Here is a 16,950-nt window from a genome sequence, read left to right on the forward strand (position 1 = left end):
GCATCACCAATTAAAGACTATTAAATTGCTATAAAAGATCTATTTGGTCATCATAATTGTCACTGATTATTTACCAACAAATCGTTTTTCGTTTTAAATTAATCAAAGCCAACAAATTCTGGCTCGTGATTAGAAATCTACAGTCCGAATTCAGTACTAATTGGACCATGCACACATCATGCCTATGAAATGAAATAGTAGTATGTGTCACTGATCAAGTATGCGGCTTTATAATATCGACCAACAACTTAATTTTTTCCGCGTCAAAAAATATATTGTCTAATCCCAGTGTGATGAAACTGTTAAGCCATTGAATTGGGCCTGCAAAGATACGTCTATTCTCAAACAGGAGAATAAACATAAGTGTTGGGAAAATTCTGTATCGTTGTTTGTTCAGTTTTGAAATAAGCTAAAATGAAGTGCGCAAGACTACATGCATATGACATCATGAGTAAAATACCATACAGTAAAAATATACTTAGCATTAAAGCCTAAAGGAATTCTTTCCGCTGCTTCTTTTCTTAATTCGAAATGTCATCATTTGTGAAAAAAAAAAAATCATTTTCTCTCGAGATACTCTTATGCTTCCATTTTGAAAAACGAATCACATTGTCTGTCTTGGTTTCCAAAAGTACGTCCAACCTTTCTCTCTTCTTCCTTTAGTCTTGTAGCGTCAGTTTGCTTCCCTCGCTTTTCCACGCGCTTCCGCAATCACCTCCCAGCATCCTCAGCTTTTTCCTGCTGGCCAAAATACTTTCGTGCTTCCCTCAATGATAACTGCGTTTTTGTCTTTGAATCTTCTCTTTCCGTTCTTTGCTATCCATGTTGAGATTACAAAGAATAATAAAAAAATTGTTTTTGTTTGCCTACACGTGCTGAATACTTTTGTAACTTGTGATAACATTGAAGGCAGTTAGGCATTTTTCTGCAAACTCTCGATGCCCTAACTAATTCTTGGTGTCGTTCCGTTTCGTCACTACATGCCTTGAATACTTTGGGGGATAGCTCGATATTATTCAGCTGTCCGTCTTGGCACTTTCATTTTTCACTCTTTTCTGTCCATATTGATATCGCAAAGGTTAGGAAGTGCTTTGCCAAGTCAAGTTGATTTTCTCTGGAAGGCAGGTACGAATTTGATTACGCCGCAATATTTTCCCGGAAAATGTTTTGTTTTGGTTTTAATTAGTTCTTTCTGTCTCCGAAGACGAGTCTGGTGTGCGTCGCTATATGCGCTTAGTGCTTTACAATTTGCTCATGCACAAAAACTCGCATGTGTCCGGGATTTGATTTGCAAGGTACCAATCTCTTGCGACTGCTCCGAATCCTTAGAAGGAGTTTTTTCCCCATCCCATGGAGTTTAAAAATACTAAATTCCTCCTTTTATTCTCTTTTCTCCGCCGATTTGTGAAAACGCGCGAGTATTTGTTATTTAGAGATTGTGTATACCAGAAGAGTGAGAGTATCGAAAAAAAGCAAGATGTATCATTTTCTCAACATTTGTAATTGAACAGTAAATGGTTAAAATCGAAAGCTATCTGGAGATTTAAAATATCTGATGGAAGGTTATATATTTCTTATAGTTCCCATATTGTTGTGATAATGATGTGAGTTATGATAAAGCCTACTATTTGTAAAGTTATTTACTAGTAACTCAGCAGTTTGATCTCCACATCTTTTTCGTCATCCTCTTGTAGCCGTAAGAGAACGTTTTGAACGAGCTTTGGTTGTTCGATACCTTCGCTGATGAGACATATGCCACAAACCTCTGACAATAAAATGCAATACGCAACACGGTCTACAATTTTTTTATTTGTCATTCGCGGTAAACCGTGAAAAAGCAAACCTGCAGAAAAAAATTAGTTATCTGCATGTCTACGTCGGTCCTTTCAGGATTTAACTCGGCCGTCGAGGAATCGAGGCGAGTTGTAGCTAGTTCAAGACGGTGCTCAAACCAGCATCCAGAAATAATACAGCATACAGAAAGAGGCGACACAAAAAGTATGCGTTCTTCCAGCGTGAACCGCAAAAGAGCTATTATAGTAAGGAAGAGCTCTGCAGAAGATAAGACTATATCAACTCGAGAGATATTAACTATGGCGCCCCTTGGAACAAGATGTTACTTGCTTCGGAATACACAAGTCAGCTTAGATCAGAGTTGTACTTTCTATAACGAACAGTTACTTGGGCTGTCGTTGAATATCTTTACCATCCCCAGTTCTCTCGATCTGAATTACAGAATGTAATGTGATCAGATGATTTGTCACAGGATACTCACAATCTGCCAATAATTATATTCATGCTTTCACATGCAACGTTGATCTCAAGTTTAATCCTGTGATAATTGTAAACATATGCTGATACTCGCACATCATGCGCGCATGTCATACGCACAAAATAATTTTCCCACGTGACCGATCAAAGATTCAAAATTATATGAAGTGTTCTGAAGTGTGTTGGTTAATTCTGGTTCAGGGTTTTTTTTAAGGTTACCATCGCTCAACGGTTGTGATAGTGTTAGACGTTAGAATTCACACTGAGTTTCCTGATAGTTAACTATCTGGTTTGACTAGTTGTATGTTTATTAAAATGAACATTTCTCTCTCTATTGAACTACAAATTGTTGAGAATCCTATTACACCAAACTGACGCAAGTCCTTTAACAATCGATCGATGTTCTAACTATTTAAGACTTACTATGATCGATAATCATATCTCTGGCGGATCGTGATCGTTTAAACACGAATCCAGAGATAAATAGAGGGCTCAGGCATCCAATTTTACAGACATATTCGTCCTTACATTTTAACAGAGGTTTTACTATATGAATGATATGAACATATGATGAGGTTGTTATTTGCCATCAAAGTCCTTTGAGAAGCGTTTGATTTGATCTCAGTCATTCTTGTGAATGTCAGATAAGCCAAGAGTACCGTCTAGTTTGGTTTTTAAACATACCATGCGTACACATCAACACAGGTTTTGCCCTTGTTACCGTCATTTTCCGAGCAGTCTTTCCAATCCTGTCCATACCATATCCGCATCTCTTGACCGCGTGACACAGAGAATGGATTTGAAAGGTTGCGAAAAGTGAGCTGTGGTCAATTAAGGCTGGCGCCATCAAGACTGTAAAAGTGTTCTTTGATACCACATGGGTGAGAATTACCGGGCTTTAATCTTTCGATGTCCTCAACGGGAGGCAGAATGGCGTTATTGCTGTCATCTGTGACGATTATCATTAACTTATCTTTATAATGAAACGAATTTGTGCAGCCCCAATAAGATGCGCCAGTTGAAGGATTGCAGTGCACCGACCCTGACTTGTGAATAAGCTTCATTGTCTTCACTCGTCCACTCTTTGTTATGTTGAAGGCACCATAGTCGTTATCTTTGGCTCCAAAGCAGACAGGCTTTTCGCCATTAATTTTTTGCCAGCCATCTAAAATGGGATATATGGAAGTAACTGCTCTGTTACTTTTATCAATTTTTGTATAATTGTTCAATTTCACCAATCCGATTACAAGCAGCCTCAACTCAAACAGGTGATCTCTTCTCTTATGACTGGATTTCAAATGTATTTTGATTATTACCCTTTTTCTTGAGAACACTGCAGTGTCTAATTGACAATTGCAAGAGTTCGACTCGTCACAGAGGACTCAGACTTTGACATTGCATATCCTCGGAATATGCTGGGCCGTTTGTCACATAGGAACGCAAAGAATGGCCCAGGGTCTTACCCAGTCCCATGACCTGCCCTCCTATGAGTCCTCCGCAAGGAAGTTGCTAAAGAGCAAAAGTAAAAGAGGAAGAACTTCGGATTCTAATGTCATGAGGGATTCAACGTTTTCTTTATCCCTCGCCCGTGACAGATCTTCAACTTCTTGTTTTATTCTTTCTTGCAATAACTAAATTTGAAAAGGAAGCTTATTGCTACCAATTGAGTAGAAGAGGACGTTTCTGGAAATTTTTACATGAATTTAAAAATCATGATCAAGAAGGCAGTGGGATTAAACTAATTTTACCTTCACAGTGGGCCTCGATGACCCCACTATTCCCATCAGAGTATATCCAGTATTTCGTCTTAACCACCTCATTTCCTTCGCTGGCTGTGATCTCATAGCACGATTCTGCTGGAAGCTCTCTAATGGTTCCGAGAGGAACTGTGTCAAGAAAAAGACAAAATATGATTACTATCATAACCACGTATTCTGAACGTTGCCGCTTATGAATTAAGAGAACGGTTATGAGTATCAATTTCACATTCAGCGTTAAAAAAATCCACTTTGACTTTTTCCTACTACCCAGGCTACTGAAATGCTGAAATTTGAATCTATTTTCTTTGCTAAATGGACAACCTCTCCTTATTTATAAAGCCTGAAATGATAAGGGAAACAGAAATAATACTGAAGATACGAAACGATAACGACAAAGGTGAGAGTAACAAATACCTTGACGTTATCACTAACGATGACTGGGGCGCCACTGGGATTTTTTAAAGGGGAGGATACACAGTTACTAATTTCCACATGACTTATGCTAAGTGGCTTATACCACTGACTCGTGGTCATGAGGTGAGAAGGACCAACAAATGGGGCACCTAGCATTAGGACCTAGACTCTTGGGATTTGCGCGTTTTCTCAAACTAAATTATGAGATTTGCCTGCGATTAACGTCAAAACAAGCAAACAAACAACAAACTATCCCACAAAGGTCAGTCACAGGCACCTTAGGACCTCCCTCCGTCCACTTACTTTAGGAGTCTTCTTCCCTCCCACTTTAAGATCCCTTCCTCTCCCCACACCCCACCCAGCTACACCCTGTATATTATTATTACTAATAAAAAAGATTTAAAAAAGCCCACCGTTCTGAGACTCGCATATGAAATCGCATCAGTCATTGTAGAATGGAGGATCTCGTAAAGAATATTTAAAAAGTTTAATCTCAAAATGTACCTCTATGAGTGACGCGCCCTACGTAAAATCTCTTCCAGTCTGGCACAAAGTCTTCAGGTCTTGCTTCCTTGGTGCGCTTGTTCAATTCGCAAAGGTTTTGGCCGCGGACGTAGTTGTAGCTTTGACAAATGAGTTCTTCTAAGCACTTGAAGTAGCAGTCCTCAGGGAGTCCTACCCGATATGTTTTAATCGTGTGACCTCTCAGGAACATTCCACCAATGGAGTATTCCGCCAAATGACATTGGCCAATAGCGTCAAGTATACCAATCCGGGATGTGAGAAACATAACTGTCAGCCAGAACTTTGAATTCATTTTTGACTGTATGGGGATCTTTAATGCCGTCAAAAGAAAGAACTACCCGGTAAAAAAATGGAAATTATTGTATTATCAATATAAATTTGTTATCACACGTTTATTACCACACAAATTACCGAGATATTGTGTTAAAGAGGAAATTTCCACACGAGCGCGACAGCCCGGTAACCGCAACGAAAATTAAAAACCTCCTCCATATTCGCTGTATCAGGGATGAAATTTTCCTCAAAAATAGCCTAAGGCTTAGCCACGTCGAATTTAACATCAATTTTTTTTTCGCTGAATTATTTTGACTCGCCTGACGGACCTCGGACCTCTAACTATTATAAGCCTGCGTAATTTTTAGGGCGACAAAATCAAATTAAAGTAGGTGTCGAAATTTTAATTAAAATGGATTCATGGAAGAAGCAAGGCAAATATCAAACCTCAGATGCGATTCAAAAAATTTGTTGATGTGAAGAGGAGCTTTCCAAACTGATTTTGATACGATTATTGGTTCACCAAAATAAAGCTTAAGATTTAACCTTCATCCCAAAAACCCTTCAACGCAAGTGGTTTGCACGGTTATGGCTAAATCAAGGTTAATTGTTTTTCAAGACAAAGCTGAGTGGATGGTATCCAATGCTGAAGAATGGCGCAGATAAAAGGGGTAACATGACTGCAGCCTGAATTTTTTTTCGTTTCACCTTACATTTGCTGCAACTGAAATAAACCCATCGAAATCTTTGCTGTTATAAATAAAGTTGTTCAATTCCGAAAACAGTTTCCGGTACGTAACTTACGGCCGAACTTTGATAAAGCTAGATTTCTCTTAGTTCTAGATGATACTTATCTAATCAGGAGAATTTTGAACAATTCTTTGAAGACATATTTTTTCCATCACGTTACGGATAGTTAGGTCAGTTACTTTAGCATGCGGTGTCTTATAATGGAACGCTTCTTGTGAGCAAGACAGACAGCTACTAGAGTGGAAAATAAAAAAAAATAAAAAATGCTTACCGTCCTTGTTAACAGCAGAAAGCGAAACAATACAGTCCTGTTTTTACTTTCCTTTGCAACTTCGCAATACATAATTGACGAATATCACGTACCAGTGTAAATCTTACAAAAATAGATTGTCAAGGCAACATAATACTGACAAATTTTCATTTTTATAAATGATTTATTTTATTTATTTTTAAGAGGCGCTGGAAGGAACAGTCTCTGACGAGCAGCAGGTGTTTCCTTAACAGAGTGATTTAGTATTATCAACTGAATTCGCTCTGACAAAGGGTTAACGCTCGAAACGTCAGCTTTGAACTCTTTACGGTGGCCAATTTACGTTATCAACTCAGTTGATACTACTAAATTACCCTGCTAAACTCTCCCACCGAAGCCGCACCACGGCTTCTTTAAAAACTTACTCGCTTTGCTCACTTATCATATTGGCCAATCTCAGGGAAAATTTTAATTAGCGGCAATCTTTTAATTTCTGTCCAATGTTTATTTTGAATATGAGAGTTAATATACAAACGGCTGAGAAGAAAAATACTGATCGCATTTCACACACTCACATATTTTACCCTCACAACCACGCAGTTAACTCTATCGTTCTTGAAAACTTTAAATTACTTCAAAACGATTCTGAGACTGGTACTATCTTTTCGCTACCTCCTCTAATTTCACTCAAACGTGACAAAAACATAGGCAACTTTTTGGTCACAGATTCATTTCAAACTAATGACTAACCCAGAACTTTGAAATGCGCTCGCTCACGATGCAAAGCTTGTCCTTTCATTCATAACGTACAGAAAATATAGGGAACTTAAAGATCCATTAAGATCACCGATCAATTCGCGTGCACCCTTGCCAATGTCATCTACTGCATAAGTTGCACTTATTGCAAAACGTTATACATTGGCGGAACAAGAAGACGATTAGGTGACCGATTCCGAGAACACCTTCACGACGTAGAAAGAAATGACAAGGACGCACCCAAACCGGTTGCTAGACACTTTAATCTCCCTAATCATTCTAAGCAGCATATGGCAGTTTTACGACCTTTCCTTACATCTAGGCATTTCGGAAAGCCGCAAAACTTTAGATCAAAAATTCATCTTTCATATCGGCACTCTTAATCCGCATGGTATCAACCGAGCACTTGTCACTCAACTAATTTTTTCATGTTTTCTCATCGCCATATTCCCACCGATAGCATGGCTCCATTTTCTGCATATAAACCAACACACAACCCACAATTCCTCTAATCTCTGACGAAAGGGCTAACGCTCAAAACGTCAGCTTTTAAACTCTTTACGGTGGCCAATTTATGTTATCAACTCAATTGATAATATTAAATTCATCCACGAATTCTAGTGGATTTTAGCCGCCAGGTTTCAAACCTGTCAAGCTTTTATATTTCCCATTCCATCGCAATTGAGATGGAACTTTTGGAGCTCCAAATGAAAAGTAATAGTACTTAATGATACTCGTTTAGTAAAAAAATGAGGCTAACTCTTTCAAGCAACGGTATTAGTTTTTTAGATAACGATGCATGCTTCATTCCCAAGTGCTTCTACTTCTACTTTATTATTATAGATAAAGCGTATCAACGAGTCACATCAATACAAATACAACAAAATAATAAATAAATACTAAATAAACACTAATAATAAACATATATATGTGATCAGAGAAATTTTTTAAAACCACTTCCCAGTTTCGATAAGATGGTCGCGCAGTGCGGCCTTAAATTTTAAATTATCATCTATATTTACAATGTCGACTGGAAGTCTTTTCCATCGGTTGACTGACTACGGATAAAAGCTGTATGCATATTGATTGCAATTTGAATGTGATCTTATGAAGGTTTTTGAGTTACCACTTCTTAAAGTGCGAGGTAAAGGAGTAAGAAACGAATCTCTTTCGATATCAACAGTGCAATAAAAAATCCGATGAAACATCAATAATCGAGAGAGAATTCGTCTTCCTTCGAGAGATGGTCACTCCAATTTATTTAGCATATCTGTTACTACTCCTGGTTCCTAGGAATAATTACTGAACCAAAGCCTAGCAGCTGAACGTTGGATCATATCAAGACGATGTATGTCTTCTTGTGAATATGGATACCAGGCACAATTTGCATATTTAATCTTAGGCCTAACTAAACTATTACAAAACTTGGATTTGCAGTCTACAGAGACATTTCTAAAGTTCCTCCTAATGATACCAAGAGTTTGTTTGGCACTTGATGTCATATGTGCAATATGCTCTGACCATTTAGGGTCTTCAGAAAGTATCACACTTAAGTAGGAATGGTGGTGGACTTTAGTTAGAACATGATTATCAAGAACATGTGCTGTACCTAAATTAGATTTGTTAGAGGAGAAGCAGTTGGTATGGCATTTATCAACATTGAATGACATTTGCCAATCTTTTTCCCATTTAGTTAAGGCATCTAAATCTTTCTGTCTGTTTTGGCAGTCAACTGGACTATTTATACTATGATATAGGGAAAAGTCATCTGCAAACAATCTCATTGTTGATGAAATATGTAAGTGCAAGTCATTGATGTAAATCAGAAACAGTAATGGCCCTAAACCGTGCCTTGAGAGACTCCTGATGTCACAAAACAATGATTTGATAAAACGCCCTCAAAGGTTATCCTCTGTGTTCTCTTATTAAGAAACATTTGGATCCAGGACAATAAGCTGTCCTGAATTTCATGATGACTTAGCTTATAGAGCAGCCTCTGATGAGGTACTCCATCAAAAGCTTTAGAGAAATCAAATATAAAGGCATCAACCTGTTCCTTGGAGTTCCTTGCGCTAACTAGGTCATGTATTGCCTTTATAAGTTGGGTTTCACAAATCCTTTGCTTGTGGAAACCATGTTGAAAGTTACTAAGCACATCAAGATCTTCCAGGTGCTTTCAATTTCTCACAGGCAGTAGAGTATTGACTGTCTATTGCAATAGTATTGCTTCCCCAGCACATGTCTCCTCCAAGGTTAGAATCAGCACCAAGAAGCATTAAGGAGTTCCCTGACTTCTTCTGTAATTTGGAGAAGGAGGAGTCAAGTCCATTAAATGCCTCAAGTAAGCTATTAGGATTGCAAAAGGCACCAACGTATACATGTTTCTTATTCGCGAGTGATGTCTTAGCCCAGATTAGCTCACTATAAGAGGAAAGGTCGCCAAGTTCTTGACATGTCAGATCTTTGACTGCAGCTAACACCCCTCCATACCCATCTGGTCTATCCTTTTGGAGTTGTTGGAATGTGAGAATTAAGCCAGGTCTCTGTTCCCATAATAACATCTGGGTTTTCATTTTCCAAAAAAGCCTGAAGTTTACTGTGTTTGTTCCTAATGCTCTGAAAATTGATGTTATAAATACGCAAATTCTGGTGATGTTGAGGTCTCTTGACAGTACGAGAAGTGGTTGCAAGCCTATTCATGGGCGTATATTGCTTTATCGGTGAAGTCAGGTTCGATAGCATTCCAAAGGAATTTGATGCCTCTAATGAAGAAATAGGTGTTTCCAACAATACAATGCACTCCGCGTTGATTAGATTTGATTGGTTTAAAACACAAGCCACATGGTTATTTCCGATTGGGTCCTGGGTTAGTGCTAACGTCGCCACAAAGTAAAAAAGAAGGCTACATAGGTACCCATATTTTGAGTTGGGAGAATTTAAGATGGCCTGCAAAATGTTCTATTAAACCCTAAAGCCAAGAGCTGACTTTTCTAGGAGTTCATCGTCGTAGATGAATGTGCCAGTTAAATAAACCAATTCACTGTTAATGTAAAGAGCCAAAATTAAGAGAAATAGCGGAGCTTGGAATGAACCAGCCATCCTACCTGACAGACACGTGACTGGTGCTTTTATGTTTTGTTTACGCTAATTATCGAGCCCAGTCAAACGTGAAATCTTTCCTGAAGCTAACCGTGAGGAAACTGGATTCTAACCGCCTTGAACCAGAATATTGAAGAGAACACCCTGATGCCTGGCCTAGCATTTTTACATCTCTCTGAGGTAAGTTACAGTTATACACTCAAATCAGTTACGCGAGAGTTACTCAAGCTTAAATAATTGAGACTGACTTCTGTTTACTCACCATCGACTCGTGCGATGATGAACTATTCGAACCCTGAAGTTCAGTCCTGGAAAATCGCGAGGTGATCGAGTTGTTATCTACATCTACATCTACAAGTGGGGAGTCCTGTAAAGGGGGATACCCATCACAGGAAGACTTTAACAAAAAATAAAAAGGGGGATGGGAGAGATAAATAAATAATAGTAAAAATATAACAAATATAAAAATATGCATAATTAATTATTTAAATGATTATTAAAATGCTAATTAAAATTAGATCATTAGATCAATTAGATCACATGTAAGTGCTTGTTTAAATGGTGGAGTTTTGACTATGTCTATAATATTGCTAGGCAATGAGTTCTATTCTTTAATAGTTCTGCAAGAACGCGTCATGTGTGCGCGCTGTTGTCTCACATTTCGCCGAGTTAACGGTTTTTTTTTCATGATGATGTATAACCGATGTCTAGTTTCTCTCTCAAATTTTATCTTTGTCTTGATTAATTGGCAAGAGGAATTCTTATCGTCCAACTCTGTCTGCAATCATACTCGTGATAAGCAAACCAGACTCCCACTTCGTGCTCGTCTGTCCCACAAGATTCCTTGAGAGCCATCTGCCAACAAAAGAATTGAACAACGCGCCAAAAAGAAAAAAAATCGCTTAAGCCACTCTGCTGTCGCGTCAGCTATTGCAATATGCTGGATGCCATTCAATGTAAGGCGAGGTGGAAAAAAATTTTCGGAGAGACTCATTGACCCTTTTAAAAGAGGCTTCAAGGGAAAAATACTGTTACTAGGTCTGTAAAGCTTCACCTCCCATCATCCTTTGCTCTCCAGTCAATTTTGCAGAAAATCGTGTTCGTCTCTGTCAACTGATTACTGATTGACGACCTAATCAATTTATACTTTATTCTACATTCCAAAATTCCATTTTATACATCATTCTGTTCTTTGCTTTCAGAATGGAATATCCATTTAACTTTACAGCGACAGGTAAGAATTTAACCTCCTGATAAGCCTTCAAGCCAACAGGACTACTTTATCTTAGGTTGTAGGAACCATCACATATTCCTCAAATGTTATTGGTGCATTCCATACCCTCAACTGTTCTCTTACCTTCCATCAATTTTAAACTATGGTAGTGAGCTTAAGCTTTTAAGAGCACTTGTCTGTAAAAATCAGACAAATTCTAAATTTCGCGGCAAGGGTGAAAAATTCGATTTCTTCTTATTTTAATATTAGATAGGCTAGACTACAACCAAAATCACTGTATATCTAACCAAAATATCTTTTTATTTCAGAGAAAAATACAAATAACAAAATTCCATTAAAATCGTCATTTTTAGCTGCAAATTATTGCACAAGTTTGAGGGTTTCGCATTCAAAAATGAATCACAATCTCATCTTTTTAACACTTAAATCTTCTTTTTCAACCTCATAAGACCTCACAAAACGATTTTTGTAAACACAATGGGTACACAATTCCAAATGATCTAACCTCATTTGCCGTAGAAGAAAGATCTAAAGACCATTTTACTGTGGTTATCTCGTCGCTCATCGTATTTCGAACGTCTGATGAAACTGCCTGTCAATCTACGAACTGTCACCAACCTTCGTTGTAAAACGTTTGACATCTTTCTGTACTGTGACATCTTATCCAGCGGTTCAGTTGACTGAGTGTTGTTCGGTTTGTAGTGCAGTAGATCTGATCGATGCTTTTAAAATTGGCTCTACACATATGTTGCAGTCAACGCAGTTTTGTACACGGAGAGTCGTCACGCAATGCAAATCATACAATGGAAAGTTATTTTTTAGGGGGTAGGGGAAGGGGAAAGTAAAAAGACGTCACTCTGCTGCTGAGCTTTTTTGCTGTTGTGAAGATCGAAATCTCTTACATGTAAGTCACGGAGATCGGGTCTTTGGCTGATACTCCTTGAAAAGCTAAATTTAGTACCTGCTAAAAATAATAAGCCTTAGTAAACAAAACCTGCTATACCAACTGAGCTAACAAGCCAACTGTGAGCTGGTCATTATGTTCTCCATCGTTGTCTTCATAATTCGATTGCTATAGAGAGTGAGCTCTTATAGAATATTTCCCATCTGTACGGATTTCCGCTGATGAGTTATTAGCCAAAATGTCTGACGTAATTTATAGCGCTCAGCATCATGGGAGCGCCAAGTTGACGTCCATGCAAGAGGCAACAACATGGCGGCTATCATGCAAAGTAATGCAAACAGTTGCCGTCTTGTTTAGTTTCTAAAGTGACTAGTAACGGATTTTTAAATCGCTAACATTTATCTAAACACATTTTTTCTTATGCTCAGGGAATAAAATTTCACGCGATAGCTCATATTTTACAGCTTTCCGGTGTCGAGTGAAGAAAAACCGAAATTATAAATGGCTTAATTATAAATGGCTCTGTTTTCAAAATAGAGAACTCTTCGATGCCGAAAAACGCACGAGTATTGAAATATAATTAAGCATATCAGGAAACGAAAGGCAAACCTTAAAAGAATATTTGAAATGGCCGCGGGCTGGCCGCCCACCGGCACGTGCAAAAACTTAAGTACAACGTCAGGACAATGTCGTTAAAGTAATTTGATTTATTTAATATGCTTGCTTTTTTAACATTAAAACTCCATAACAGCATTATAACTGATGTTTAAGTCAGTCAGAAGAGTGCTATCCAGTATGGCTTAGATGAGTTTAACTGGCATGGTACGTGTTTCTTGCTTCTTCAAAACTTTGTAAACGAACCCCCAGCATTCACTTGGCATGTCCTCGGCTGCATAGAAAGGTGAAGACTCTTTGGACATGCATATCCATTTCCCAGCTTTTTCCAGCTCTGTCATCATTTCTTGATAGTGTTCTAATTTTTTTTTTCATAATGTTGAAACAGAGGACCCCATCTGCAAAGAAGTTCGCATCGGAATTTAGTGCGCATCTTGTAAGGTTTTATCATAGGAAATTTCCATTATTTTTTTTCCTATTTGTCCATGTATTTATTAGATTTAACTCAAACAGTTGGTTAACCTATAACCTGTAACATCATCCAAAGAGAAGTTAAAGAGACCAGTGAAAAAAAATCTTTAAGCGAATTTGCAGAGAGAAGATTTGACCCTAGAAGAAGATTTACGGGTCAGATGCCAGATGTTAAGGGAATTTATCAAGAAGGGTGTTACTTCATCGCCTGATCTATCTCACAGTTCGAGTTTTCAAAAAACAAAAACAAGCAAGCAAAAAACTAGCGAGAAGATTGTGCATGTATTTCCATTTTTACAATCCTGTTAGGTCCTTAGTCTAAAATCATACTATTTTCCATTTTTGTTAAAAAAGAAATTATTTCCTTAAAGCTTTATCAAAGTATGATGTTTAAAGGCTAGTGTCCGTTTTTGTTGTAGTTGTTGTTTTTTTTTAATATGGCGCATAAAATATTCAAAACATTGTGAGCAAATTTCTTCAACCCCAGATGATTTGGAACCGCGACCAAATGATTCTTTAGTGTTAAGTCCAACAATTAGTCACAGAACAGACTCCCCGCGGACATGAAAGGTCAAATACATCTGTGCCTCGGTAAACTCCTCAGACAGACCTACCAGTTTGAACCATTCTTATCATCTCCACGAAAGCAGATGAGCCGATACGCCTTGTAATGAGCGCCCCATCACAAATCAAAGCATCAAATTGCCCTGATTTAATCTGAGGTATTGACTGTCCGTTCAAAGACGTGCAGATGAATTCAGTATAGACCTCTTTCTTCTTTGCTTCCCTTAACATCTCAGCTGAGATGTCCAGAGCACATAGATTGGTGTATCCGAGTTTCTTGAGCTCAACTCCAATCAGACCTGTTCCAGCTCCAGCGTCAATGATTTTGATCTGATCCATTGGTTTGTCCTGGTAAACTTCTTTAAGGGCATTATGCAAAGATTCGGCCAGTGGCTTGAAATATGAAGTGCGCGCCGCTGAATGTTCCTATATGATGAGAAAATCCAAGCCAGTTATTAAGATAGATGTCCGATAAATACGACACAAGTCTGGTGTCGCCTTGAGCCCCTTTTCCTCGAGAGCTCCTGTAACTTTACGGACCCCAAAAGCTAATCTGTTTTCAATCAAAATCGAGATTTTGCTTTAAAAAGTTTGAACTTAAACAATGAAAATATTGGGGAACAAAGTAAACTAAATTAGTTTTGAACTAAGACTGCACAATCATTCCCTCCGGTAGTACCGGAACATTCACGAAACGCAACCGTGAATAATGGATCAGGTGTCCGGTGGGTCAAACGGCAATGTGCCGCATCGTCCCTCAGACCCGTATTTTTATTGCTTTACTATTTTAGAGTACCTCGTTATATGTTGCTGACCGTGCAGCATAGATACGTTTGATTTCATCTTCGGTTGTTTTCTTTGGTTACTTTTGCTGTTATTTCTCCAAAATACTTCATTAAACTTGCTTTCAACTGCTTCTCATCCATTCTATATAGAGGAACAAAATGTAAAATGTCATAACACTTGCCTTGAGAAAAGCCTTAACAGCAAACGTGTAAAATTACGGTATTTTTTTTACATGTGCTTGTTATCTCCAATTAGCTGCTGACAAGTCACTCTCCTTTGGCATCACTATTTTGTAAGGTCGATGATTGATTGGCAAGGCATTTACCGTTCTCAGTGCAAGGTCGTTTACTGAATTTTCATGTCCGTAAAGGCCTATGGAGCAAAGTATTGGTTTGAGCGTAAAATAATTATCTAAATAAAAAAAGAAATAGACTTTTGTCCAATCATTAGCTTGATAAGCAATTACTTTTGTGGTATTCAGAATATTCAAGGTCGAGGTACAGGTTATCAGCCGAAGACAATTCTTCATAGGTTTTTTAGTTAATACCACGGCCCCAAATCTGAACTCCATTGTCGCTACATTGACGACTGCATCGGCGCTTCCTCCTCTACCAGAGAGGAGCTCACTCAATTTATAACCGCCGTCGATTCCTTTCACACTGCTCTGCAATATACCTGGGAAATTTCCGGCATTTGAAGGCAACGGTCCATACACTAGTGTTTTAGTGCAAACCTACAAACTCAAACAATTACTTGTTTTATTCATCTTCGCATCCATCCTCGCATCCATACCTTTTTCACAGTTTCTCAGCCTTCGTCGTTTATGTAGTGACGACTCTGACTTTTCCGAAAAATCAGGGGCAATGTGCTATTTTTTCGATAAACATGACTATCCTGTTTCTCTCACAACCACGCAGTTAAATCTATTATTCTTGAAAATTTTCAATTGCTTCAAAACGATGCAGAGACTGGTACTATCTTTTTGCAACCTTCCCTAATTTCATTCAAACGCGACAAAAACAGGCAACTTTTTGGTTAGAAGTTCATTTCAAACCAATGACCAAACTGGAACTTTCAAATGCGCTCGCTCACGATGCAAAACTTGTCCTTTCATTCGTAACGTAGAGAAAATATCGGGACCCAAGAGATCAATTAAGATCACTGATCACTTTTCTTGTACCTTCGCCAATATCATTTACTGCATAACTTGCACTTATTACCAAAGTTACACATTGGGGAAACAGGAAGACGACTAGGTGACCGTTTCCGAGAATACCTTCGCGACCTAAAAAGAAATGTCAAGAGCATCCAAACCAGTCGTCTGACACTTTAATCTCCCTAATCATTCCAAGCAGCTTTCCCTACATCTAGGCAGTTTGGAAACCCGCAAAACTGCAGAACAAAAAATTTATCTCTCAAATCAGCACTCTTAATTCCCACAGTATCAACGGGCGCTTTTCATTCAACCAATTTATTCTTGGACATGGTTTGATGTTACTCTGGTTTAAAGATTTAATGAATGCAACCGAGAAGTTGCAATTCGTAGACCCAACGTTTTGACACTCGTGTCTAGTGCCTTCATCAGGGGTGATCTTATGGCTGCAATAAGAGGTCCTTTTCCAAGCCTACTAATTAGCTGCCCTTTTTTCTGACGAGGTGTAAATAGGCGTCAGGTAATAAGCCGTCATCACCACGATTTAAAGGAGCGGGGGCGGAGTTGATATGCTAGGCTTCCAAACAAAGGTGCTGGTGGTAACGTCGATGAGTGGTGATTATTTTAGACTTATCCCACCCGATTGTATGGTTAGTGAGGCATGTGTGTTCCGTCAATGCTGAATTTCCTTTTTTGCAAATGAAGACCGCTTTACCAAGAACCTGTCGATAGTAGGTGTTGTTGTATGCAAAAATTGTGTGGTTTAAGGCAAAATGGCAGCAGATGAATTTTATCCTCCACAGGCAAAGAAGTTCTTTGTTCCAGGAGGGCGTCTCCTCTGAGTCTCTCCTACGTAACTTAACGGCAAGATCAACTGAGATTTTGAAAAGATACCAATTCTTCACCAGCGTTAGGAGTTTTATCTCTTATGAAATCCGCATATTCGTAAGAACTTTTTACAATAAAATCAGTATTCCCGACAGCAGGCGACAAAATTCTCGCAAGATAACTAGAAATTGCATAAGTCCGAGAATCAACAAAAGAGACGATAGGTCTCAATGGAATTCCCGATTTATGAATTTTAGGTAAGCCGTAAAAACGTGAAATTGAGCTATCACTACTGCA

The 16,950-nt window shown here is 38.4% G+C and overlaps 1 protein-coding gene and 1 pseudogene across 1 annotated transcript; both read right to left on the reverse strand.

The window, feature by feature from the left end:
- Positions 1-2,578: 2,578 nt before the first annotated feature.
- On the reverse strand, positions 2,579-6,309 carry LOC131784208 (uncharacterized). Its single transcript, XM_059101007.2, has 4 exons — positions 6,265-6,309; positions 4,950-5,304; positions 4,020-4,157; positions 2,579-3,436 (listed from the first exon to the last, which is right to left on the reverse strand). The coding sequence occupies exons 2-4, from the start codon at positions 5,260-5,262 to the stop codon at positions 3,099-3,101; spliced, it is 789 nt and encodes a 262-aa protein (XP_058956990.2). The 5' UTR covers positions 5,263-5,304; positions 6,265-6,309; the 3' UTR covers positions 2,579-3,098.
- A 6,727-nt stretch (positions 6,310-13,036) lies between these two features.
- Positions 13,037-14,812, reverse strand: LOC131784183 (methyltransferase-like protein 27; annotated as a pseudogene).
- Positions 14,813-16,950: the final 2,138 nt, after the last annotated feature.

The sequence above is a fragment of the Pocillopora verrucosa genome, chromosome 13 (genome assembly GCF_036669915.1).
Source record: "Pocillopora verrucosa isolate sample1 chromosome 13, ASM3666991v2, whole genome shotgun sequence".
Taxonomy (NCBI): domain Eukaryota; kingdom Metazoa; phylum Cnidaria; class Anthozoa; order Scleractinia; family Pocilloporidae; genus Pocillopora; species Pocillopora verrucosa.

Bases quoted from the DNA above. Each gene is read 5' to 3' on its own strand.
- LOC131784208 (XM_059101007.2), bottom strand. From the start codon at position 5,262: ATGAATTCAAAGTTCTGGCTGACAGTTATGTTTCTCACATCCCGGATT. The intron at 4,158-4,949 runs GTACATTTTGAG...TTCTTGACACAG, and splicing joins AGGGCGCGTCACTCATAGAG to TTCCTCTCGGAACCATTAGA. The intron at 3,437-4,019 runs GTAAAATTAGTT...ATCCCATTTTAG, and splicing joins CATCGAGGCCCACTGTGAAG to ATGGCTGGCAAAAAATTAAT.